Below are 24,601 nucleotides of genomic sequence, written 5' to 3'. Positions count from 1 at the left end.
AAAGAGCGCCTGAAGGGATTGCATCGGTTTCATCAGGGAGAGCAAAATGTCATCCGCGTACAGACTGACTTTATGCGTGTCGCCGCCGAACGGGATTCCCTCAATGAGGCTGTGCTGTCTTATACGTTGTGCTAACAGCTCCATATATAACGCGAACAGTAGGGGGGAGAGTGGGTAGGCCTGCTTGGTCCCTCGGCCAATTGTGAACCGTGGAGAGGTATGGCCATTGACTCTGACCGTCGCAGTTTGCCGCCGGTAACAATTAAAAATACGGTTGCGGAGAATCTCACCCACGCCGAACCTCTGAAGTGCCAAGTCTAGATACGGCCAGTGCATTCGATCGAATGCTTTCTCGGCATCGATGGTAAGGAGCATGCAGCCCGGTCTCGTTCGAGACCCAGCCTCTATCAAGTGAAGGGCACGCCTAGTATTGTCACTGGTTTGCCGCTGCGGAATGAACCCGGCTTGACCGGGTTCCACCAGTTGCTGCATATACGGGGCGAGTCTGCTCGCAATGATCTCCGTATATAGCTTGAGATCTATGTTTAACAAGGATATTGGTCTGTATGATCCGCACCGGGTGGGATCTCGGCCTGCCTTGGGTATTACCGATATCGCGGCTTCTAGCAGGTCCGGAGGCACGGCACCAGGTTGATCAAAGGTGTTAAATAGGTCACACAATAGGGGGGCTATTTGTGGGCAGAACGTCTTATAAAAGGCCGCCGAATAGCCGTCTGGACCCGGCGATTTACCCAGTTTGAGGCGAGATATCGCCAATATCACTTCCTCCAGTCCTATGGGGCGATCGAGGAACTCTGCCTGTGCCTCGGTCAAGGAAGGGAGGGCTGCCCCCTGGAGATAGTCACGGCCCGTCTGCAGATCCAATTGGTCCGCCTCATAGAGGTCAGCATAGAAGTCCCCGAAGGCAGCGGCAATAGCCCCATCCTCCGCAATATGTCGCCGTGTCCAACCTGGAGGGTCCGGATGTGTTGCTTCTGCTGCAGCTCCCGCAGCCTGCTCGCCAGTAGTCTCCCGCAGCGGTCCCCCCCCTGTGTAGTACGCATGGCGTAGCCGCAGAGCGGCATACTCAGCCACATCCTGGTCCAGGGCTGCTAGCATCTTTCTTTCCACGCATAATTGGCGCCACGCTCGGGCCGCTCCCGTGCGCTGGTGCATTTGTTCCAGCTCTGCCACACGTTGGGTGATTTCGGCCCTCTTTTGCGCGCGTTCCCTGTTATTGGCCGTGGCCAGGGAGATGAATTCACCCTTGAGCGTTGCCCATTGGGTGGCTTTAGTGGTGTCTTCGTTGGCGTTGTGGACGAGGAATTGGCTGAGGGCAGTCTTGATACGCTCGAGCACAAACGGGCTCTGTAGTAAGCTATCACGCAGGCGCCAGTGCCGCTGGGGTCCCGGTGTGGTTGGCATCAGAAAAGATGCCACCACCGGAGAGTGGTCTGACAGGGAGGCCGGTCATATCGACGTCTTGTGCGCAGGACGCCAATTGGGAGGAGCACAGAAGGTAATCGAGCCTCGCGTACGTTTTATGAGCCGCTGAGTTGTGGCCCGTGGATGTACCTGCCGCCACAAGTCAATCAGGCCGAGATCCGCGAGGCGGGCTTGACCCAATGTCGAGAGCGCCCCCACCTGTCCAGAGCGTTGACCCGACTGGTCCCTGGTGTTGTGAAACACCAGGTTGAGGTCGCCTCCCAGCAGAAAGTGTGAGTGCATGTTGGCCGTGACCGTTTCCAATGCCCTATGTAAGAATGCCTCCTGTCCGTCACTGGGTGCGTAAATAGAGGCTATCAGTAGTGTCTGCCCTGCAATGAGGAAGCGGTGTGCCAGTAACCTGCCTTTGATCTCTGCTTCTTTGTGTAGGACCCGTCCCCCAAAGGATTTGGCCACCAGTATCGCTACCCCAGCCACTTTCTTGTTCGCAGAGGAGAAAAATTGCCATGGGAAGGAGCGTGATTTAAGTCTATGGTGATCTTTGGGGAGCAGGTGTGTCTCCTTCAGGAGGCAGATGTCCGCCCCGAGTGCTCCAGGAGAGAGAGAGAGAGAGAGAGAGAGAATCGCTTTGCGTTTGACTGGGTTATTAAGCCCTCTCACATTGAGAGTGAGGATAGTCAATGGGCGTGTCATGTCAAGCCTTCAGGTGGAGCAGCTGTGTGGTGCGCTCGGTTCGCGGAGGTAAAAAGGGAAAAACAATCCTGCTCAGTACTTGTAGACAAGGAGGACCCCCCACCTGCTCTCCCCCTCTCCCCCTACCCCCTCCAACTCCTCTCCCCAGCCCCACCCAGAGCCCCCCCTAGCCCCAACAAGGAACCCCTGAAGAAACATCCCAACACCCGCCCCCATGCACATCATTGTCCAAGTCCAGTCCCACTAGGGAACAAGTCAATGGAAGGTTACCTGAGTGGACTTCCAGCCACCAGGCCTCTCCCCTTCGCACCCCCCTCCCAGGGCCCAGTACCTGCTAAATGTTGGTTGCTGAAGTGTTCTCTCCCTGAGAATGTCTCAGGCTGTCGGTGCAGTGTCCCGGGCTACCTCTCGCACCGCGTTGACCATGCCTGCTCTGATGGTTTGCGTGTCTGGCCGTGCACTGGAACCTGATGATAGACGTCGTGAGACCTGTTGCCAGCCATCCCTGGTGGGCCGCCGCCGCGGAGTGGACGTGTCTTCCTCTGTGGCCGCGATCCCCAGCACCCCACAGGTGTCCTGGAGGGAGCGGAGTTGGTGCAAAGTGCCGTTCCACCTGAAGATGATACGGAAGGGGTGACCCCAGGCATACAGTGTCTCGTGTTCCCTCAGGAAATCTGTTGCAATTTTAAAGGATTTACGTTTTTGGAGCGTTATGGCAGACAGGTCCTGATATAGGGCCACTGGGTGTCCTCGGAATTGTAAGGGCTGCTGCTATCTGGCTTCGCTGAGGATACGTTACTTGAGTGGATAGTCTGGAAGAAAGGCCAGAATGTCCGGCGGTGGGGCCGAAGCCTGCCTCGTGAGTCCCACTCTATGGGCCCTGTCGATCCGAATTTGGAAGTCGGCGGGTTCGCCCAGGATGCCGCAGAACAAGTCTTGCAGGTAGCCCACCACATCGGTGCCCTCTTCTTTGGATGGTACGCCTCGGACCCGAATGTTGTTCCGGCGGGACCTGTTTTCCAGGTCCTCGGTGTGGGCCTGGAGGTCCAGCTGCTGGTCTTTCAGGTGTATCACCTCCTGCTGCAGCTGCAGCTGCACTATCTCCTCATCTCTGGCGGTGTCTGCTCCATCCATGGCGGCAACTCTCTCCCAGAGGCTGTCCACTTCCCTCCGCACTTCTATAACCTCGCCCGCCACCTCCTGTTTCAGGGTATGGAAATCCTCCCTAAGGGAGTTGAAGAGGGATTCCAGAAAGGAGCAGGTTATTGGTATTTCACCTGTGCCAGCTTCCTGTTGGGCCTTCGACTGGCTCGGCGATGGGTGTCCTTTGTCTGCTTTTGCCTGGGTTTTGTTCAACATCTCCGGTAGGGTCCGTTCGCCCTTCTTCCCCCCTCTCTGGGCAGCCATTTCGAGAGAAGCCCCCGCTACGCAAGACTGACCGCAGCCGCGGTGTTCCCAATCCAGGTGTGTGTGTGCGGGGGCCGCGGGGCCTCGTGGCTAGGCTGCGCAGGCCTCTGTTCCTCAGGCCTCAGGCCTCAGACCTCTCCCTAGGCCGGTCAGCACGGACAGGCAATGTGGACCCGACAGTGGCTGTGCGTCTAGTGTCCTGTCTGCGGTAAAAGCGGCAGGCCGTGGGCGTGGGTGTATGGGCAGGGAGGCTGGGTTGTAGTCACTGACTCAGGATACTCCTGACACACTGGAGTTCACCTGCCCGCACCCCGCTTGTCCCTCGGTGGTGAGACAAGTCTCCTCACCTCCAATGCTCCTTCGCTAGGATCTCCCTCCGATGCAGTCGGGCCCGCCAGGGAGGCCCACGTCCAGCGTCACAAGCCTAGGCGGCTGGTGGGTGTCTGCAGGTGCATGGCGTAGAGCCGCCCCCCTCCCTGGTCCAGGGGTGGGCCCCAAGATTCGGCCTCGAAGACGCGGGGAGTATCGGCCTGTTCAACCAGGGCCACAGCGTTGCTGCATGTCCTCCAGGCCCGGACGTGCCTGAGTAAGATGGCGGCCACGGGCCTCGGGGCCAGCCGCCTCACCAGGCTGTTCCAGGTAGGTCGGGTCCCCCGCTGCCACTGCTTCTGTGGGGGACCCGGAGGTCAGGCTAGTGCAAACGGGTGAGGTGGCGGGAGGGGGGGTGGGGGGGGAGGGGGGTGGGAGTGGGAGTGCTCCGGCGGGCCACACAGGGCGACCCGGCGTCCGCCGGCGAAGGCCTTACCCACATAGGCAGCAGCCGCGGCCTCGATTTGGCAGTCCAGGCGGCCGTCCCTGCCGCCGCAGGGCCCTCTGGCTTCCGCCCCAGCTAGATCACGGGGTCGCTCGGTGCCGCCCAGTCGGGCGCCGCTCCTCCTCTGCTTGCCGGGTGCTAGGCGCGGGTTTCGATGGGCTCCGACCGCCGCTCACTTTGGGAAGGTTCGCTGCTCACCGCTCCCGGCCCTAGCTGCTGCGGCGGGCCTCTGCGGTCACTGCTGCTTCTCCTCGCTGCAACCGCACCGGGGTCCCGATGGGCGATTTGGTAGACCCAATTCGTTGTGCTCGCCTCTCCCTTTCCCGCCGTGCTGTAGTGGGGGGGAGAACGCTACAATTTAGGCTTGGGCCCAGTCGGATCGGAGGCGCTCCAGGGAGAAGCGTCTGCTCACTCTGACATCTTGTCCACGCCCCTCCCAACAGGCAACTTTAAAGCAGTCCAGAGTGTGGTATAGTTAAAGGAATCACCTAGTGAAGAGAAGAAATGTTTTCTTCACCTTCTCCTGCATTACTAACAATCACCATCAACAGAGAATAAAGAATGTTCCTTTGTTTGCTGATGTCTGTTCAGGTTGTGAGATATTTTGTGACAGGATTCACCAGATGGAGCATTTAAAGACAGGCAATGGAATAAGAAAAGGCACAGGGATATGAAGGGGCAATGGAAGGTGTATGAGAGGAGATTAGGGCGGTAGAGATCCACCTGGGAGAAAGAAGGAGACAAGGGGAGGAGAAAAGCTATAAGTACATTTTAACATCATGTATAGAAAGCAGTATTAAAGAGATATGAGCCAGGGAAGAGGCGCCTAAGAGAGATATGAGCAAAGAAACGTAGCATCAAAAGTAAATTAACAGATTACAGATTGATTATAGCAGGACAACAGCCCAGAAATAGGTTAGAATAGAGAAGTCTGGATTAGCATCCTTGTTGTATGGGATAAGAAAAAAAAAAAAGGAGTTTTCAGATTTCGCAAATTTGATAATGGTCATGGCAAGAAAAATCAGAAATAAGATGGGGAAAGGAGAGAGTAGGAGGAGCCAAAGTGTACTCCAGCACTATATTCAGAATCTAAGAGTGGAAGGATAAAAAAAGAATAGCGGAGTTGGAAGTAGTGCTTACCACTACAAGTGGGAAAGAAAATATTTTTCCCCTGTGACGAAACCCCTGATCCCACACCTCAAGCAAATCTGGGGATGATCCATTCTGCCCTCACACCCTGGAAGGATAGTTATCTCAGTTCTTGGCTGGAGGAAATATCCGGCCCTTTCAGGGTGAAAATGGAAAGGAGAGGCGCTTGTGAGTGCAGCGAAACAGCAGTGTTTCTGGACGCTCGCAAACTTCCAAGGCTAACCATGCAGTTTAACATTTCCCCTATAGCTGGATTTCTGGGTGCTGAGAACTTCACAATTCCACATCTCCCCACAGGTAAACATTTAAGCTGGACAGAACTCTTTCTAAATTCAGGCGTTAGTAAGATTATGGGTTAAGGTTCTGCTGCTTGAGAAGGCTCCATTACCTGCCAGCCGCCCCATGAATACAGGTTAAAACACTGACACCACTTTGCATGTCTCTTTGTGATTAGGTAGTTATTTGCAGAATTTCATCCTGGTGATATGCTTTAAATAGATCAGCTCCTCTTTTTAGGAAGGCATTAAAGACCAATTTAATTGAGCAATTCCCTGTACTGGAGTATTTAGATGCCCTTTGCAGGGTTACAGCTCTCTAGAAATTTTACTGATGACTGATAGGCCTACGTAACGTAAATTCGGTTGTAAACGTGTTTACGATCATCACATTTACTTTTATAACGAGGCCCTTAAATCTTTAGGTACCCCATAGTAGGAGAGCACTGAGAAGAGAAATGGCTAACAGTATTGTGTGGATGGATGGACAGAATAACATCGTACTTAGAACAAGATAAATGAGACCCAAAGAAGGCAAACACTGAAGAGGAATTGGCTGCAGACTTGAAGAACATCCCTTCCTAGATGAATACCCTTTAGGTACTTGTCAGAAAAGTCTCTGCAGGTACCAGATTCTCGGAATACCTCCAAGTTTAAATTGCTGCGTAGAGAATCTGCAAGATGGCTGCAGCATGGGTAGACGGCTTACTCCCACGGCTGGAGTTGGGAGTGAATGCAGTGGCAGATACAAGAAACATGTTTGGAGATGGTTCAGGGAGGAGCTGCAGAAACAAAGCAACAAGTTCACTCTCTGAAAGGCTGTCCCACCGTTTACTCTTTAGCAGGCTGCTATCTCTGACTTTACTCCATCTACTTCCAAAGTAATAGACCAGTAGTAATCTGCTCGCTGTAAAGAACACGAGGACAACAGTGCTATGAAATTCAATGAAAGGTAGTAGCCACTTCCAATTTTTTATTAGCTTTACAAGGGACAGCATTTTACTTCAATATGAAAATGAAGGGGCATTAAATTGCGTAGCAAAAAGTAAATAGTAGTTCACGTGAATATACAAATAAACTAACAGTATCCTTTAGGCAAATTGCAGACTGTAATAAGGAAGCAGCCGATTCATACATGCCAGTCGTCACAGGTCGTTCTTCTATACAGTCAGATCAATTTCTAGAATGTTATCAATGAAGAGGAGCTGCTCCCTTACCTTTCCAGCGATACTGCAGTTTATCTGATGTGTTCTGGTAGAAGTCCTGAACGTACTCTGACTGCTCCTCTATATTTAACTCCTAAATAAAATAAACACAATAAAGGGAAAGAATACAAATATGAAAGATACACTCTTTTAGACGTGTTTTCAGTTCCTGTAGGAAAGAAATTTCTCAAATTAGAAATAGATAGTGAAGGAAACCTTTATTTTACGTTGCATCCTAAACATACAACGTAAAGGAGGCCGGGTTTCTTGGATGACATCCTGGTGTGCTGCATGATATGTTTAAGATTATTTAGCAATCACTCGCTCAATACAGCAGACATTGGTGTAAGATAGGGCTTGTATCAGAAAATGGATAATCATTAACAATGGCCACTCCTCGTCACCTTTACGGCCTCGCTCAGATCACTGATTTCCTAAGTGAGCCCATCTCTTTTACTCCAGCTCTCTCACCTGACCACAAGCCTTTGCTAACATGGTCTGCCAGTATCATGCCAATGTCAAGTACATGCATACACAGAGTCCCCAGCCTCTCACAGTCTGACTGTAATGCATGCCACATGCTACCGTGACAGTCCATCAACCCTACCCAATTTGCACTGTCTGGACCTGTGAAATACAGATCCATGAGTCACAAGGCCTTGTTGATCACAAATAAGTAACAGTGTTATTCTTCGCCCATGGTAATCCATCAGAATAAAAAAAGAAATATTGATAAAGAACGGGGGTGAGGGGGAACACTTACTTGGGCCGGCTGCCACATCTTTTCCATCCTCTTCTTCCTGTCACCGCCGGCTGCAGGAAGGAGCAGGCCTCCAATGCTTCCCCATAGCCAATCACAAAGCTGCAAGGCAGCGTTGTGATTGGTCTGAGCGCCGAACCACGGTGCTCAGATGGGGACTGGGGGGCTTTGCATGTTTCTAACCAGGCTGTGTGATGCAGCCTGGTGGGGAATATGGAAAGTGCGCAGGACTGCTTGCACGGCCCCAGAGGGCCGTCCAAGCTGTCCCAAGCACTAAAGGAGTTCAAACCACTCCTCTTCCTGCTCTGGCCAGCCCCGCCCCGCCCCTAGAGCCAATCAATAGGAAAAATAAAATTTATATTCACAATAATTATTATTTTATTTTTCCTATTGAAGTTAGTGGGTGACCCTGAAAAAAGTGAGTTTTCCCTGTTTAACCCAGAAAGGACTGGGAGATATCACAATCAAAAAGAGTTTCCTTTCTGTGTAATATAGTTTTTAAAGCGTTAATGTAGCTTGTAAACAATGACATTTGTTTTGATTAATTCTAACCCCAACTCATCATACATTACATTCAAATCCTAACAAAACATTGAATATATCTATACAATTTTTATTAAAAAAAGTTATTTTCATAAACTTAATATAAACACTTTATCACAAATAAAAATGAAGCTCATATGGTATTTTTCAGAACAACAGTATTCATATATTTACTAAACATAATACATGATTCTTAATACATAAAAATTCATCAATTAAAAACAGTTTGTCGACGCGTTTCAGTGCTTCGATGTTTGGGACACCTTCCTCAGGACTGAATTAAAATATCTTCTTTATTTATTGCAATTTTACTTTGCGGTACCAGTTTTAATCCGGCGGTTGAAGTAATGGTAGCTACTCCCCTTCCACTCAGCTTTATCGGTAGAGGATTTAGTAGTTTGTGCAGGACCATCTGAATCACTACATGCAGTTCATTCGGCTTCGTACTTGTTGTTTCCGTTTCTCAATTTGGTCCGTCCTAGTCCTTTTTGTTCCTTAAGGACTTGTATGGTGATCTTCCCTCTTCATTAATTTGGGGTGATCAGCAACGTCTTTCAAAAGACGAACGCTACGCCTGTCCGGTCTCCATGGTTGCCCGTGTGAGAAAGCGTTCGTCTTTTGAAAGACGTTGCTGATCACCCCAAATTAATGAAGAGGGAAGATCACCAGACAAGTCCTTAACCGCATCGCTGCTGCAGTGATTTTTGCGCTGTGCTGCGCGGTTCAAAATACCGCGTTACATGACGAGCTCAGCTCGTCATCAGCACACGCCACCCGTGGCTGATGACGAGCTGAGCTCGTCATCAGCATCGAAGGAGTTAAGAAACAAAAAGGACTAGGACGGACCAAATTGAGAAACGGAAACCACAAGAACAAAGCCGAATGAACTGCATGTAATGATTCGGATGGTCCTGCACAAACTACTAAATCCTCTACCGATAAAGCTGAGTGGAAGGGGAGTAGCTACCATTACTTCAACCGCCGGATTAAAACTGGTACCGCAAAGTAAAATTGCAATAAATAAAGATGATATTTTAATTTAGTCCTGAGGAAGGTGTCCCAAACATCGAAGCACCGAAACACGTCGACAAACTGTTTTTAATTGATGAATTTTTATGCATTATGAATCATGTATTATGTTTAGTAAATATATGAATACTGTTGTTCTGAAAAATACCATATGATCTTCATTTTTATTTGTGATAAAGTGTTTATATTAAGTTTATGAAAATAACTTTTTTTAATAAAAATTGTATAGATACATTCAATGTTTTGTTAGGATTTGAATGTAATGTATGATGAGTCGGGGGTAGAATTAATCAAAACAAATGTCATTGTTTACAAGCTACATTAATGCTTTAAAAACTATATTACACAGAAAGGAAACTCTTTTTGGTTGTTAGTGGGTGACCCGCCTCTGCCTTAGCGGTGGAGCAGCCACTGCGTAAGATCAAGAAAGCAGGATCTCTCTTAATGAGTGAGTGAATTTTCAGCAACACATTAAATGGAAGCACTTTATACAAATATTACACACCAAGAAGCCATTAAGATCATTCGAGATATGTCATTGAAAGATACACAAAATAGACCAAATGAATTTATTGTTAGCTACTTTAAAATTGTATTGGTGAATAACTGCTTCCACATCAAAGGGAATTCATACTGATACCTCAAAGGGCAACTTTGAAGAATGATGCATTTACAACAAAATGGTTCCAGCTTTTGAAAACCTGAAATGCTGGCCATGTTTTATTGATGATATTTTCTCCAGCTGGGAGAGTCAAAGAGAGCAATTGGAATAATTTTTGAAATGGTTGAACCTTTGTAATGATAATTTGTCCCGAATCCAGACGTTCTAAAATTCGGTTTTCACTCTGTTAATTTTTACTGTAAATTTCATAGGGAATCATTTGAAGGTAGACCTGCACGCAAAACCCACTGCAAAAATCCCTTTACTTTATTTCGCTAGTTTATATCCAAAAAGTAAAAAACAGTGTCCAGTTCAGCCAATTCACAAGTCTTAGAACGAATTGTTCCGCAATTGACGATTATCTCAAGCATTCTTCTATTTTGGAAGAAAAACCTCACATCACAAGGTTAACATAAGGGGTTTATTCCAAATGACAAGCAGAGAGATGTGTTTGTTTGCGTAACATGTCACTAAACTCTTAAGAATAAAATGTGACATTTTATAAATTCACATTTGCAAATGAAAAATTCAGGAGAAGATCACAGCCAATTAAGCAAACCACTATTTGCCTTCCAGAAAAATAAAACCTACAGGACAAACTGGTGCATTCTATGTCTCAAAATGTTATACCAATCCGAGAGCAACAGATGGATTACCTTTAGTGAAAGCTAATCAACGATTCGTAATCTGCCAAGCTTATGATGGAGAATTAATCACAAATCTGCTGAACATTAATGTAAATGTAAATGTAAATGTAAATGTAAGGTGTTTTGTAGCGCGCTCAATTACTACCGGAGTATCCTGGCGCGAATGACCGCTGGGGAACCCGTCCTTGCTTTCCCTGTGAGATGGTCCCATGCTGGGTATCTCCAAGGTGAAGCCAGGCATTCCCGGCGTCTGTGGGGGGCCGTTGTAGAGATGAGGCAAGCTTAATGCCCAGAGTTACCGAGTGTGATCACTGCCCAAAGTGGGCACCGAGGCGAGAATTATCAGTCCGCTGACCCTGGTCCTCGACCCTGCCGCGTCGGGAATCGAACCCTGGTCCCGGGCCGTTCTCAGCCTCCGGGTCTGCCGCCTCTAACCAGTGAGCCACACCTCTCTACTGAGCATTTCCAGTATTTATATGATTTCACCAACTATAGAACAAGCACAGTGATGGATATTACCATATGTCTATGTAATACAGGCTACACAGAGAAACTGGCTGAGAATTATGTATTAGGTTCAGTGGCAGAGAATTATGGATTAGGTTCAGCAAATACTAATCGGTTATGCTTTAAAAAAAACTGACAGCCCCTGTGGTATAACTAACCGCAGAGCAAATTCCACGGGGGCCGCGTCGGATAACTGAAGTGCTTGCGACAGCCATTGGCCGACAGAAGCAGCGAAGGGGTTAAGAGACAATTTGAGGCAAATAAAATGGGTCATCATTGACAAAAATCAAGATAAACAACAGAGGGGGTGATGTTAGTGACAAAAGAAAACGGAGGAAATTATGTTGGATCTTTCGCCTCCGCACACGATGTAAGCCTTAATGAGCACTACCTTGGGCTAGTGATTCTTTACTGATTAGTGACTATAGGATTCTTCTGCTGCCAGGTTCTTTGCTGTTACATATCAGGTCCCCTTTTCCCCCATGTTTGACATCATTGATTTAGGAGAAATTCTATACATGGAAAGTTAGAAGGTTGGGTATTATTAATCTCTTTTAACATCAAAATTATTCTTTAAGTGGGATAGGCCTTATAAGACACGGCTATTGGTTGTGAGATGTAACAGCATGTCAATATCTAAATTAAAATCAGGATAGTTTCTCCGTTAGAACGTTAAGGGGGGGTGATAAAACATTGAGTATCCCTTTTCGAACCTTGTCTCAAAACAGGACCACATACGTTAAAATACTCTAGTTCCTGCTGAGACATAACAAAAGGATAGGGAAATGTTTCTGTTTTTTTTCAATTTGTTACATGTGTAAGTTATTTCAAATTGATGATCGACTTTTTTCCTTCTTTGGATCATGTACAATAGAGAAGACTAATATCTGCACTCCCTATTTCATGTTACGTAGAGATATGGCCTCAGATAAAAACCACTGAGTGAGTTTGGTTTATCATATAGGTTAAGCATTTTCTGAGATACATGCAAGACTTTCCTGTAGTAACATGGCGCAGGTGCTTAAAGACGAAGGGTCAGTGCTTAAAGATGGTCTATTTGGGGGAACTGTTCAGTCAACAATAAGATTTGAAGCTATGGAGGTCGGGCGTTAGAGCCCTTCGTCATAATACAAAATTGGTATCGTAGGCTGAAAATCCTTGATTCGCCGCTTGGGAGGACCGGCCTGAAACTGCACTGTGTCCAGAACAGCTCAGATGAAAAGAAGCATCTGAGAGGGAGTCAGGTGTCACTTCAGCATGCTGATAGTGTACTCTAGCGAGTGCAGAATGTTGATCATACTCTAGCGGTGTAAAATGACTGCCTTTAATAAGCCCACCTTGAACAACCAATCGACATGGTAGGGAAAAACTAGAGTGAGGGTGATAGATAGAGTAAAGGCAATAGATAGATAGAGTGAGGGCTATAGATAGATAGAGTGAGGGCTATAGATAGAGTGAGAGCGATAGATAGATAGATTGATAGAGTGAGGGCGATAGAGTGAGGGCGATAGATAGATAGAGTAAGGGCAATAGATAGATAGAGTGAGGGCGATAGAGAGGGAGGGCAATAGATAGAGAGGGAGGGCGATAGATAGAGAGGGAGGGCGATAGATAAGAGGGAGGGCGATAGATAAGAGGGAGGGCGATAGATAAGAGGGAGTGAGGGCGATAGAGAGGGAGGGAGAGCGATAGATAGATAGAGGGAGGGACGGCGATAGATAGATTAATAGAGGGAGGGGCGATAGATAGAGTGAGGGCGATAGAGAGATAGAGTGAGGGCGATCGAGAGATAGATAGAGTGAGGGGCGATAGAGTGAGGGCAATAGATAGATAGAGGGAGGGCGATAGATAGAGAGGGAGGGCGATAGAGGGAGGGAGATAGATGGCGATAGATAGATTGATAGAGGGAGGGGCGATAGAGTGAGGGCAATAGATAGAGTGAGGGAGATAGATAGAAAGAGTAAGGGTGATAGATAGAGTGAGGGTGATAGAGTGAGGGCGATAGAGTGAGGGTGATAGAGTGAGGGCGATAGATAGATAGATTGATAGAGTGAGGGGCGATCGATAGAGTGAGGGCGATAGATAGAGTGAGAGATGGAGTGAGGGCGATAGATAGAGAGATAGATAGAGTGTGGGCGATAGATAGAGTTAAATTCACAGACACCTCTGCTCTCTGAAAAGTGTGTTTTATCCTATGGAAAGCTCTGATGTCTCATACTGGAGCAGAACCTGTGAAATATGTGTATAACTTTTGGCCTGACAATCTGATCTCATTACCTGAGGACTATGGGTAACCTGAGAGATGTGGACTTGCGCATGTAAAATATGTGTAAGTTGTGAGGATAGCACTGCCGTCCTTATAAGAGCTGAGCATGCGTCCGCTCACCTTGCAACACATTTTCCCAACAGAAAGGGAATTGGCTGCAATGAACAATTTCCTAGCTGAAGTGAAGGCGGCAACAATAGTGAAGTGAAATACTGCTAGTGGCAGACACAGAACTAATGTTGTAATGAGAGAAGGAGGGTAAAAGTGGAGACCATACAGTGTCTGTGACTCAAGAGCTGACAGGAAACATGCAGCTGTGGGCGCTCATCAGCTTTCCCAGGCTCGGTGTGTAGTTGGTTCCCACTCCTTCGCCCCCCTCCGAACGGAGCTCTCTGAAATAACTAGGCACGTTGTGAAGACATTTCGAGTATTGTATTGTAAGAAATCTGGTAAAATATCTGCACCACATTAAGAGTGAAAATCATGGGATTTTCTTAGGTTAGCATGAATATACTCTTGGCAGGAGGCATCATGGATAAACTGCAAGCCATGTGATTTCTCTGGCCAGGGTTGCCAAGCGGACTGCTGAGAAGCCTTTTTACGACTTTTCAATGAACTCACCCAATGAAAGTGCAGCGCCACAGGCCTGGTTTTCCATACCATGAAAAGTAACGGGTTTTCTCACGAAAGGACAACATGCCATGGCAATCCGCACCAGGGGCTGTCCCTAGACTAGATCGATACGGATATGAACCCAGCAAGAATCGCTCTCTTTCGCCGGTCATACACAGAGAACACTCATAATAATACAAGACCCACTGCAGTTTACTTTCTTTGGCCAACCATGCAGAAACATTTCTTTTGGCAACTTTCCAGTGGTATTCGTAGCCAGTTTCACAGTGTGGTGCTTCCGTCCGTGTCTACATTTCTCTCTCGTATGTTTTGGCTAAATCCCTCCATTCTTTCTCAGGGTGGGCCCCATTGCACCTTACCGGGTGGCGAGGGGTGCTCTGTCCTGAGTTGAAGTGGCCCCCACTTTCTTTCAGCCTTTGATGTTGATTTAAGATTTGCCCAAAGAATTAAGGCCGCACTTGCGTTGTCCTGAAATCTAGGTCAAACCGTGAAGTGCAAATGGAACGGTTTCAGCTTCTGAACAGGCACCCCCCGCGCATAGGAGAGGGCAGCCGCCGATTGCAGCGCTGCACACAAGCCGCCCCTCTCCTGAATACCGGGGTGGGCCCTCCCAACGCCAACATATGTGTTCCGACTGTCTTCCAATACCCCCTGCATTACTCACAAGCAGGTTACAATGTTGCTTGTGGTAACTTAAAAGCTTGCGTCTTGATCTTGATCCGATATTTTAATCAGAAATTTACAACACGTACCGCCTCTCTCTTGAATACAGGAGCGGCCCCCTTAACACGACCGCAAGCCACCATTACCACTGCCTCCAACAGCCGACCTAAAAGCGCAGCCCCGTGCCGACCGAACTCCATAGTTGTGCGCGGCTCAAAGGACGAAGAGGACCCCTCACATATGGCAGTGGGACACCTTTTCACTTAATACCTTACCGATAGCCTAAATACGTGATACCACTCAATAGTGATAACCCTCAATACCTTACCGATAACCTAAATACTAAAATGCCCCATTATGAAGGCGACGCACTACGCCCAGGCCTCCACTAGTTGAGGCACTGATCTGACGGAGAGTCAGCACCAGTGGAGCCGCTGTGCCCTCGGTAAAGTTGCACCAGGAGAGAGGGCGCCTGTCTCGAGACGGCAGCGGGCGGTGTCCAGAGAGAGCAAGAGACCACGAGTGGTGTGCGCGCGCGCTCGTGTTGCTCGTAACCCCAAGCACTCAATCGCCTACCTTCTGCACAACAAAAAGCAACCCGGCCAGAGGTCGATAGGAACCAACAAGCGCAGGCACGCTAATTAAAAACAGATGGCCCCTGCGCGCCTCTGCTGGCTCCCGAGAGCAAAACGCTCTTGGAGTAAACATATTACAATAAGCTGGGACCTCCATACGCCTTTGGCCAATTGCGTACTAAAGCCAGACGCAAAGGCCAATCGCGTGTGAGGACCACAGGCACGAGCTTCTACTGAAGCTAAAGTGATTCCAAGAGGTCGATTTCCTATGCAGCTCATGCACGCTGCCATAGGTTCGACCTAAAAATCTTGTGGTTTCTGCATGCACTGAGTGCCAACAATAGATGTCCGCGAGTACACTCTAGATAAGTGCGAACAGGGGCTTGTGTACTTCACACTTTAGATGTGGTGTGCTTTTCAGGTGAGAGTTCTTCAGAGAGCTCGTAAGCGTTTCCTCAGTCACATGGAAGGGTTGCAGTAGTCACGTGACATGAAAACGTTCTATTTCCACACAGTTCAGTACTGAGATGAACAATCAATCCATCAATCAGACAATTTGTAAGGCGCGCTACTTACCCGTGAGGGTCTCAAGGTGCTGATGGGAGGGGGTGCAAGGTTCATATTCCAGTACAGGTATGGAAACTTAAAAAGCACTTGACCGCATTATGTTGGAGGTGGGATTCCCTGTCACCTTTCCAAGAGAAAAATACCAGCCATTTGTTTTTGATTTAAGAGTCTACATAGGCCTAGATAGGATACTTAAGAGGACTTTAAACAAAATTGAATGTATTCATTTCTAGCAAGTGGCGTAGCTTTGAAGGGGGGGCGATCTGCTGTCTGTTTTGAAACCGCGAGGAGGCCCTAAATCTCTTTGCACATTTTGCAGTATTTTATACTGTGTGCAGTACAGTAAACTTTGCAATAATGACTTACATACAGTGCTTTCAGTGACCGGCTGGGACCTTGTAGCACTGTAAATAATCAGTATTCGCCACTGTGCAAACCAGGATTGAATTCAGTTTCTCTCTAGTTACGCACTCTCAGACATGTGCAGAGATTGTTTTAATGATTGGACACAGATAGAATCAGGCAACAGAGTTCTTGCGCACACTCCGGGGAAATGGGTCAGTGGTTTCGCATGTGGAATTAACTAAACAGCACCAAGAACAACTTTAAACTGGCTCAAATGAGGCTTATTGCAAGTAAAAATGAAGATGAGCAGATACATTAACAAGGGTATTAATTGAAAATGTGAAAGTTTTCGCACTGCGAGCAGATCTACCCAGTTTTCCAATGTAAAAGAGCAATGTGCAATATATTTTAACTCACACAGGGGGGTTAGGGGTGTGCGCTCTGAGCTTGCCCTCATCCAAGCCACTTGTTACTACTAGTAAGTCAACTTATAGGCTCACAAGAACACCAGACGGCACATTAGTCTCATTAAAAACGTTAAATGAAAGTACAGAGAAACGGAGCAAAGAGCTAGGCACCTCGGCAGCCCTCTCCAGCACTTGACTGTAGATCCCTTAACACTGTGCAACATTCCTATTGACTTAAAATTCCATATGTAAAACAAAATACAGAACAGGCTAAATAAAAATTAGAAGAAAATGAATGCTATGTAGTATGGTGGATGTGATGAAAACAATAGTTCTTAATGGAGCACGTCAAGGCTTCATAATATAATGATATAATTTATTTAAACCGCCCTTGTCTTTTATTCTAAAACGTGCACTCGATTATTTTATATACAGTTTAAATGGACTCTGCTCAGACTTTACACTCTGACACAGCCTTTAGACTCACATATACCAACCAGACAGGACTGTAAGGGCGAGCTGAGCCAGCAGAGGGCATCTTCGAACTGAGGCCATGCTGGTGGAATCACTGGGATGCAGACTGAGGGAGGCCTACTCTTGACCTTGCACAGATGATGTTCTGATGTATGGCTTTAAGACAGCTAAAAACACTAGCCCGCTGCCTAGCACACGAGCACGACCACTTGCAGCCCACAAAGGCCCCAAAGCACAGGGTTGCGCAGCGCCACCTTCTTTTGGCACCAGGTGCACAGCAGAGTACTGGGAAAAAACTAGACTGCCTGCTGAGTCTAAATATTAGGCGCCAGGACACACAGAGGAAAATCGGAAAGCGCATTATTGTATAGTGATTTCACCGACCCACTGCAACGTCGGATCCACGTGGCCCAGAGAGGCCAGGCCAAGATGCTTACTCACTGAAAAACAGCATGTATAACATGCACTAAGCTCATAGGTGTTTTACATGAGTACCACATTACATTACACAAGGACAGAGTAATTTTTTTAGGGATAGGTAGATTAAGTGATATGCCCAGAATCATGGTATGTTGAACCGATGCCATAACTTAAACCTGGTTCTCCAGAGTCTGCAGCTCCTTCCATTACGACACATCTACTCCCCCAAATTCTTGGCGAATTGCCATTGGTGCTTGGTGTCCGTAACTCACTTTTACCTACTTTTGGTAATGAGCATGTTTTGGACGAACATGGATTTAACCGTCTACAGGAATTGCAAAATATACATCTGCGGGATGAAATCTTAAATGGAGAACTGGCTGAATACGGCATGAGGTACTAAGTGCTAAGGGGTTCAGTATTGGCTCGCTGGTATTTAAGTACACAATCCTACATCTGCTTCTAGACTGTTGCTTTTATTGTCTAGTGAGTTATATTTCCATCCTGTATTCTTTAAGTACGATTATATTCAAGGAATACTGCAAACACATTAATGTTCAAGATTTTCTGAATATAGCTGGAGATCATGGTAAATTGTAATCAAAACTTGATTATGTATGCTTTATTGAAACAGTACTTTTTATGAACTATGAGCTTTCATTTTTGAGTGTGGTTAGGAGTACATGGTTTGAGCAGTGGCTAATACTAGCTAATGAAATGACCACCACTGCAGACATTACTGCACAGTTCTAACCAGGAGCTTTTCCGAAAAGCTCAATTTTCTGAACATGCAATGGTCGTCTTCGCTTGTGAAGTAGTGCTCCTATCACTTTGACTCAAGCTGTTCGGTCTACATTTTTCTTATTAAAACTCGGGGGCACAATGCTGAAGTGCTACTGAATAAAAAAACTGGGCTGGCTGTTCCTGTAAAATAGGCTTTGGAGGTAGCCTTGCCTAAATGTGTATTTTTTCTTATATATAAAGCCTTAAATTTGATTGATTCTCTTGATGACCATGTGCCAGTTGAGATGTGCTGCTATAGCGTTAATGTGAAAAATTGTAATCTCAATGTAGAGTAAACCAACAGCCCCAAAATAAGAAATTTTACTAATCGAGCCTTGCCATCTCGACAACCCTCAGTAGTGACACAAGTCTTATCTAGTATTGACTATTTCTGGCTTTTTGTTTCTCGCTGCTATGATCATTTTACCACGTGCTGTCAAGTGGGAGCAGCACAGAATTACCATTTAGTTTGGTACTTCTGTTGGTTTTCTTTGCCATAGAAATATCGTAAAGGTAATTGTGGATCGGGTACCCTACTTAATCCATTAAGCCGACCTCTCCTCGTACTACCTTGTGCCCTGCTTCCCACCCTTCCTCCGTACTGTACACTACTTTTCTGAAATCAGTTAATTGAAATCATTGTCTGGAGAGTGGACCTGTAACTTGATTTTCCTAAACATATTTTCTAAGTAAGTGACATAGCCAATGGGGAGTTTTTTTCCAGATTCACTGCAATCCAGAATTGACTGTAACACTGTAAGGAGAGTGAAATGTCTAAAATGAATGATATTTAATTCTACAGTGATGCACTAGTTATCAGTGTGTCTGTGTGTAGACATGCTATTGATTGGATGGGACTGGAGAGAAAGAGGGGAGGTGTGTATTGTGTAGTGACCGGGCAAGATTTGACTGCAGTATGTTGGTCCATGGAACCTCTTAACCAGAGACTTCTGACTGAAGAGCTTCAATTGGCAGTATTGGTTAGTCAAGATAGATGTTGCCCCAAACCTAAGCATATTTGATTATATTAATAGTATTTGTAAAAGATGATGGTTTTATACTCATATAGGACAAAGTTTTAATAGGATCATAAATTGCAGCTTGATTTGCAACCAGTTAAGTGTTCTGTGAAGGTTTTATAGAATGATAACACTACGTATGCACGAGGTTTGCTAACAAAAACTTTGGTAAGTTATTTGGCAAACTAACGACCCCTAATCTTTTAGTGTGGTTTGGGCTTTCAGACACTGAAGAAATTACACAGCAAACGATTAAGCTTACGTAGAACTCTTACATTCCTATTCAGTGAGTGTTAAATTCAGAATAGTGATAATTTTCACCAGGTGAGATCAAAGAACAAGCATTTGCAATGCAATAGGTCTGGCATTAGGAAAGTTTGAGCTATTGGTATTGTAAATGACACTTTTTATTTACGTGTTGGTTTTGAAAATAGCGAAATTAATAGCTTTGTCTTTTACAATGCCAATACTTTTATCTTTTGCAAATGTGACACCTATAGCATTTGTAATGCAACATGTTTTGTATTTACGTGACTTAGATGTATTGATATTACAAATAACAATGGATTTTCATTTTTTAAAATAATTAATACTTAAATAAAAGTTATTGTAATTTATAATGGCAATAGCTTGAACTTTTGTAAATAACTTTTGTGAAGATTATGTTCAGTGTATTTTATTGTGACGAAAATCCAAGAACAGAAGTGAAATATTAACATCTTTTTGTGACCTTTGTAATAAAGCTTGAAACATTGAGAGAACATATTTTAACCAGTTGTTGTTAAATGGTTGCACAGATTGATGCTGTGGTAGCGCTGAGTGATGCTGTGGCGTTCAGTGATGCAGTGGTGGCGCATAGTGATGTTTTGGTGCCCCTGAGTGATGCGGTGGTGGTGCTGAGTGATGCTGTGGTGATGCGATAGAGTGAGGGTGATATATAGAGTGAGGGTGATATATAGAGTGAGGGCGATATATAGAGTGAGGGCGATAGATAGAGTGGGGAGAGGGGAGATGGAGGGGAGTGAGGGGAGTGAGGGGAGTGAGGAGAGTGAGGAGAGTGAGGAGAGTGAGGAGAGAGGGGAGTAAGGAGAGAGGGGAGTAAGGAGAGAGGGGAGTAAGGAGAGAGGGGAGTAAGGAGAGAGGGGAGTAAGGAGAGAGGGGAGTAAGGAGAGAGGGGAGTGAGGAGAGAGGGATTGGAGAGTGAGGAGAGGGGAGGGAGAGGGGAGAGTGAGGAGAGATGGAGTGGAGAGAGGGAGGGGGAGAGTAAAAAGAGGGGTGAGTGAAAAGAGGGGGGAGAGTGAGGAGAGAGGGGAGAGTAAGGAGAGAGGGAAGAGGGGAGGGGTGTGAGAGAGGGGAGGGTAGAGGAGAGAGAGGTGAGGGGAGAGTGAGGAGAGAGGGGGAGGTAGAGAGGAGAAGAGTGGAGAGAGAGAGGAGAGTGGTGAAAGGGGTGAGTGGTGAGGGGGGGAGAGTGATGCGAGAGGATAGAGTGGTGAGAGAGGAGAGAGTGGGGGAGTGAGGATAGTGAGGAGAGGGGAGAGGTAGAGAAGAGAGGGGAGAGGTAGAGAAGAGAGGGAGGAGAGGAGAGGGAGGAGAGAGGAGGGAGAGGAGAGTGGGGAGAGGAGAGTGAGGAGAGGAGAGTGAGGAGAGGAGGGTGAGGAGAGGTGAGAGAGGGAGGTGAGAGAGGGAGGTGAGAGAGGGAGGGGAGAGTGGAGGGAGGGGAGAGTGGTGAGAGGGGAGAGTGGTGTGAGAGGAGAGAGTGAAGAGAGTGAGGATAGTGAGGAGAGGGAGTTTGAGGTGGGAGGGGAGAGTGGTGAGAGACGGAAGAGTGGTGAGAGGAGAGAGTGGGAAGAGTGAGGAGAGGGGAGGGGAGAGAGGAGAGAGAGGAGAGGGGAGAAGAGAGAGGAGAGTGGGGAGACTGAGGAGAGGGGAGAGTGAGGATAGAGGGAGTGGAGAGAGGGAGGGGAGAGGGGGAGTGAGAAGAGAGGGGAGAGTAAGGAGAGAGGCAAGAGGGAGGGAAGCGGAGAGAGGGAGGGAAGAAGAGGTGCTGGGGGAAGAGGGCCCAGGTGGTCTTGTGAAACTCGAGCTGCAGTACCAGTGGGGGAGGGACAGCAACACTGAAATGTTGTTGTTTTTCAGCAAAACATTTGGGAGCAAACCTGGCAGGCTCGAGCAGGGGCATGGATAGGGCATTTTAGAAGGAGTGATGCCTAGGTGAATTAATCAAATTGGTTACGCAGCAGGAGGTGGTGCGGGACGGACGTCGAGTCAACAAAAAAAAAACTAGTTGGAATGAAGTGACTGATAGCCGAGAAGGCCGGTCAGCAGGGAAGAAGAGCGTGTGGTCTTGGAAGAGGGAGGGAGGCATTCCAATGAAGTGTGGTGCGAGGCGTGGGGGGCCTCTAACCCCTGCGTAGGGTAGAGAAAATATGCATCATAATCTTTGTGAAAAAATGAAACTACTGGCAAGTATAGTGTATTTCAACACCATGCTATGTGAAATATTCCTTAAAAGGAGAAATATGCCGTAGCTGTCACAATAATAACCGAATGTTCCACAAGAGTAGTTAAGCACGACCCTACAAATATAATATGTAAATGTAAAACCGTTCTCCCAATATTAAAACAGCGCTCACTATTCATGCATATCAAAAGAAATCTTACCAACAATAACAAGAAGATAAAGTGTTGTAGCGTCGATAATAGGCTCAGGAGATGGAGAATACTGCCAAGTAAATATAATAATAAATATAATAAAAAGGAGTCAGTAAAAAAAACAGTAATGGAATTCGGTATGAGATACGAGTGAAATATTTATGAATGACAGATGACGACTTGTCTAACAAGTCGGCAGCTCTGGCGCTTACTCCACACCCTTTCTTTCGAAGAAACAGTGGTGGAAACCCATATTGTTGGTTACAGAGCTAACCTAAATGGGGAAGAATAATACAGAGTCCAAGAGAACTCCTTCGTTTATGACTGAATTAGAAGTAATGCTAAGTGCTCCCGGAGATGAGCCCTTTGAGCAGCATGACAAGTGTTGTGCTGCTTAAAGCGCAGTCAGCAGCCATCCATTTCGCATGTTGGAGGCAGCTAAGCGCCTTGCTTCTGTTTTTTGTTTCTTTGTGGATAAACGCTGCTAACTCTACAACGCAAAGGTGTCTGGTAAAACGCGAGTTTTCAAAGGTAGCATTGATTCGCATTAAATGAACCTCTTCATCATGGAATTCAACTGTGGAACCGATTAGAGCCTTTCTGGGACAGCCGTGGGCGTCTGCAAACGGGGGGGTGGGGGTGCAAACGGATGGGGGAGGGGTTCCTACCCCCTACAGCACAGAAGCTGCAGCAGGCCAGCAACCGAACCACCAATGTCAACCCGCTAAGAGCCGCCCATTAAACTGGCATTCGCATCAGCTCACACATTGTGGATCGCTTTGATCTACCCTCGGGGTGCTATAAATCACATTGCAGCACTTTTCCCTGTGAACATCCGAGGTCAGGCCCTCGCCCTCCGACCCTAAACGCAGTTTTGATAGCAGGATTGGTTTTAAAGCGTGCACGAAAGCCAGCGGTGCCAGATGTGTAGGTTTTTATTCGTTTATGTAAGCTAGAGAGTGTGCTCATCCTTTTAGGAGCTGGTGAAGGGCACAGAGCGACGGGCCGGGGTGGCCCGATAGGTCAGAGATGCAACACTCAGCGGAGGCAGGGGTCACTGTGTGGTGGTGTGTGACATAGGGCGTATTCAAGTTTCTTACATCGCATGAGAAGACGGACTAAAAGTGGACGCGTCACACCAATGGAAATACGTCGACACAGCAGCATAGAAGAGTATGCTTCATGTACATGCTTATCCACGCTGAGAAGCACTAGCAACGCCAACAGGTCTGAACTCTGGGTACCTCCAGTGTCCGTTTCCGGACTGTGGTTCCGGACCAACTCTGGGGAAGGCTTCAGTGTAATGCATTGTATTGATGTGGTTATTGTGTCCGACTGTAACTGTCCTTAAACAAGGAAAGGAGAGGAATGAGAGGGTAAGAGCCGTTTGTTAAAATAATGGTTTTCAGCAAGTGAGGAGGAGTGAGACAGAGATGAAGAGGAGGAAAGAGAGAGGGGGAGGGTCAGCGGCAGAGCAGGAGAAGTGGACAATGACTTGTTGATAGAAAGAAGAGGAAACGAAACGAGAGACGGCCTGGCAACCGTCAAAGTGAAAGCCGTGGGCAGTGAATAAATTAGGGGAGGAGAAATGCCTGAGGCACAGCGCACGCTGGGAGATGCCTGTGGGAGGGAGGCTGGTGGCTTTGATGTGCACGCGCTTTTTAGGTCAAAGCGCAAGCTCAATGCGCAAGCGCATTGACAGGCTCGACCTAAAAACCCTAGTGAGGTATTGCATATTGTTGGGAAGGGAATAGCCCTTCATGGTACCGATCTTTTTGTGAAACACCAGTGTGACCTGGCCGTTTGATCTATATCAACGAGAGTACGATCTACTGACCCCTTGCTTGTGAAGTTCTACCTTTACGTGACGTCAGATCCTAGACCTGACATTCCATGTGCATGTCAAGAACTTTTACATGCAGTGACAGTGTGGTACATGTATGATAATAAGAGTGATAAGAGTGAGTATTGGGACCAGTGGGGATCCATTTTGGATTGGCGCCTGATTTAGCATGGTTCAAGATGGAGTGTGAGCACAGCTTTCCGAGACAGATATGCAGTCAAAAACAGTATCTAAAAATACAATAGAAAACAAGATTTCACAGACAGTCCAAAACTACCCTAGGTTATTGAATATTGCCACAGGCTGATATCAACACATTCCACGGCTCAACGACCCTCCAACCCTGTACAATGGCATGTCACACAAAACAGGCCAGGGCTCAGCCTTGAACGTTGGAATTCAAGAATACAGAGCATGAGCAGGGATTCAGCACACAGATAGGAACACCCTTGCACAGTATCGCACGATGTGCGTGCTGACAAACTCACTTTGCAAGAACCTATACAAGTATCCTGCAACGCCAGTCAATTTGCTGTACACTCTCAACAATACAGTAATTGGAAAACTGAAATAAAGTACATGTAAAAGTATTCAATTCAAACTAACTCATAAAGGAAAACAAATATACTCAAAACCTGCTTCTGGGAACATTGGTGGTACCAAAATCGCCCCCATAAGTCTAACAAGCATTTACAATGCAATAGGTCTCGCATTAGGAAAGTTTGAGCTATTGGTATTGTAAATGACAATTTTTTTATTTATGTGTTGGTTTTGAAAATAGCAAAATTAATAGCTTTGTCATTTACAATGCCAATAAT

At 46.8% G+C, this 24,601-nt stretch overlaps 1 protein-coding gene across 2 annotated transcripts in view; it reads right to left on the bottom strand.

Annotated features, from left to right (window-relative positions):
• Positions 1 to 24,601, bottom strand: part of RABGEF1 (RAB guanine nucleotide exchange factor 1) — a 415,118-nt gene that overhangs the window by 73,243 nt on the left and 317,274 nt on the right. For both annotated transcript variants that reach the window (XM_086954629.1, XM_086954628.1), the window contains one exon: positions 7,002 to 7,083. In XM_086954629.1, the coding sequence (XP_086810755.1) occupies positions 7,002 to 7,083 (82 nt within the window). The remainder of the gene's footprint in view (positions 1 to 7,001; positions 7,084 to 24,601) is intronic.

Source organism: Lissotriton vulgaris, chromosome 2_1 (assembly GCF_964263255.1).
Source record: "Lissotriton vulgaris chromosome 2_1, aLisVul1.2, whole genome shotgun sequence".
Taxonomy (NCBI): Eukaryota; Metazoa; Chordata; class Amphibia; order Caudata; family Salamandridae; genus Lissotriton; species Lissotriton vulgaris.
The sequence above is the reverse complement of the archived record's forward strand: the minus strand, read 5'-3'. Positions and strand labels throughout refer to the sequence as shown.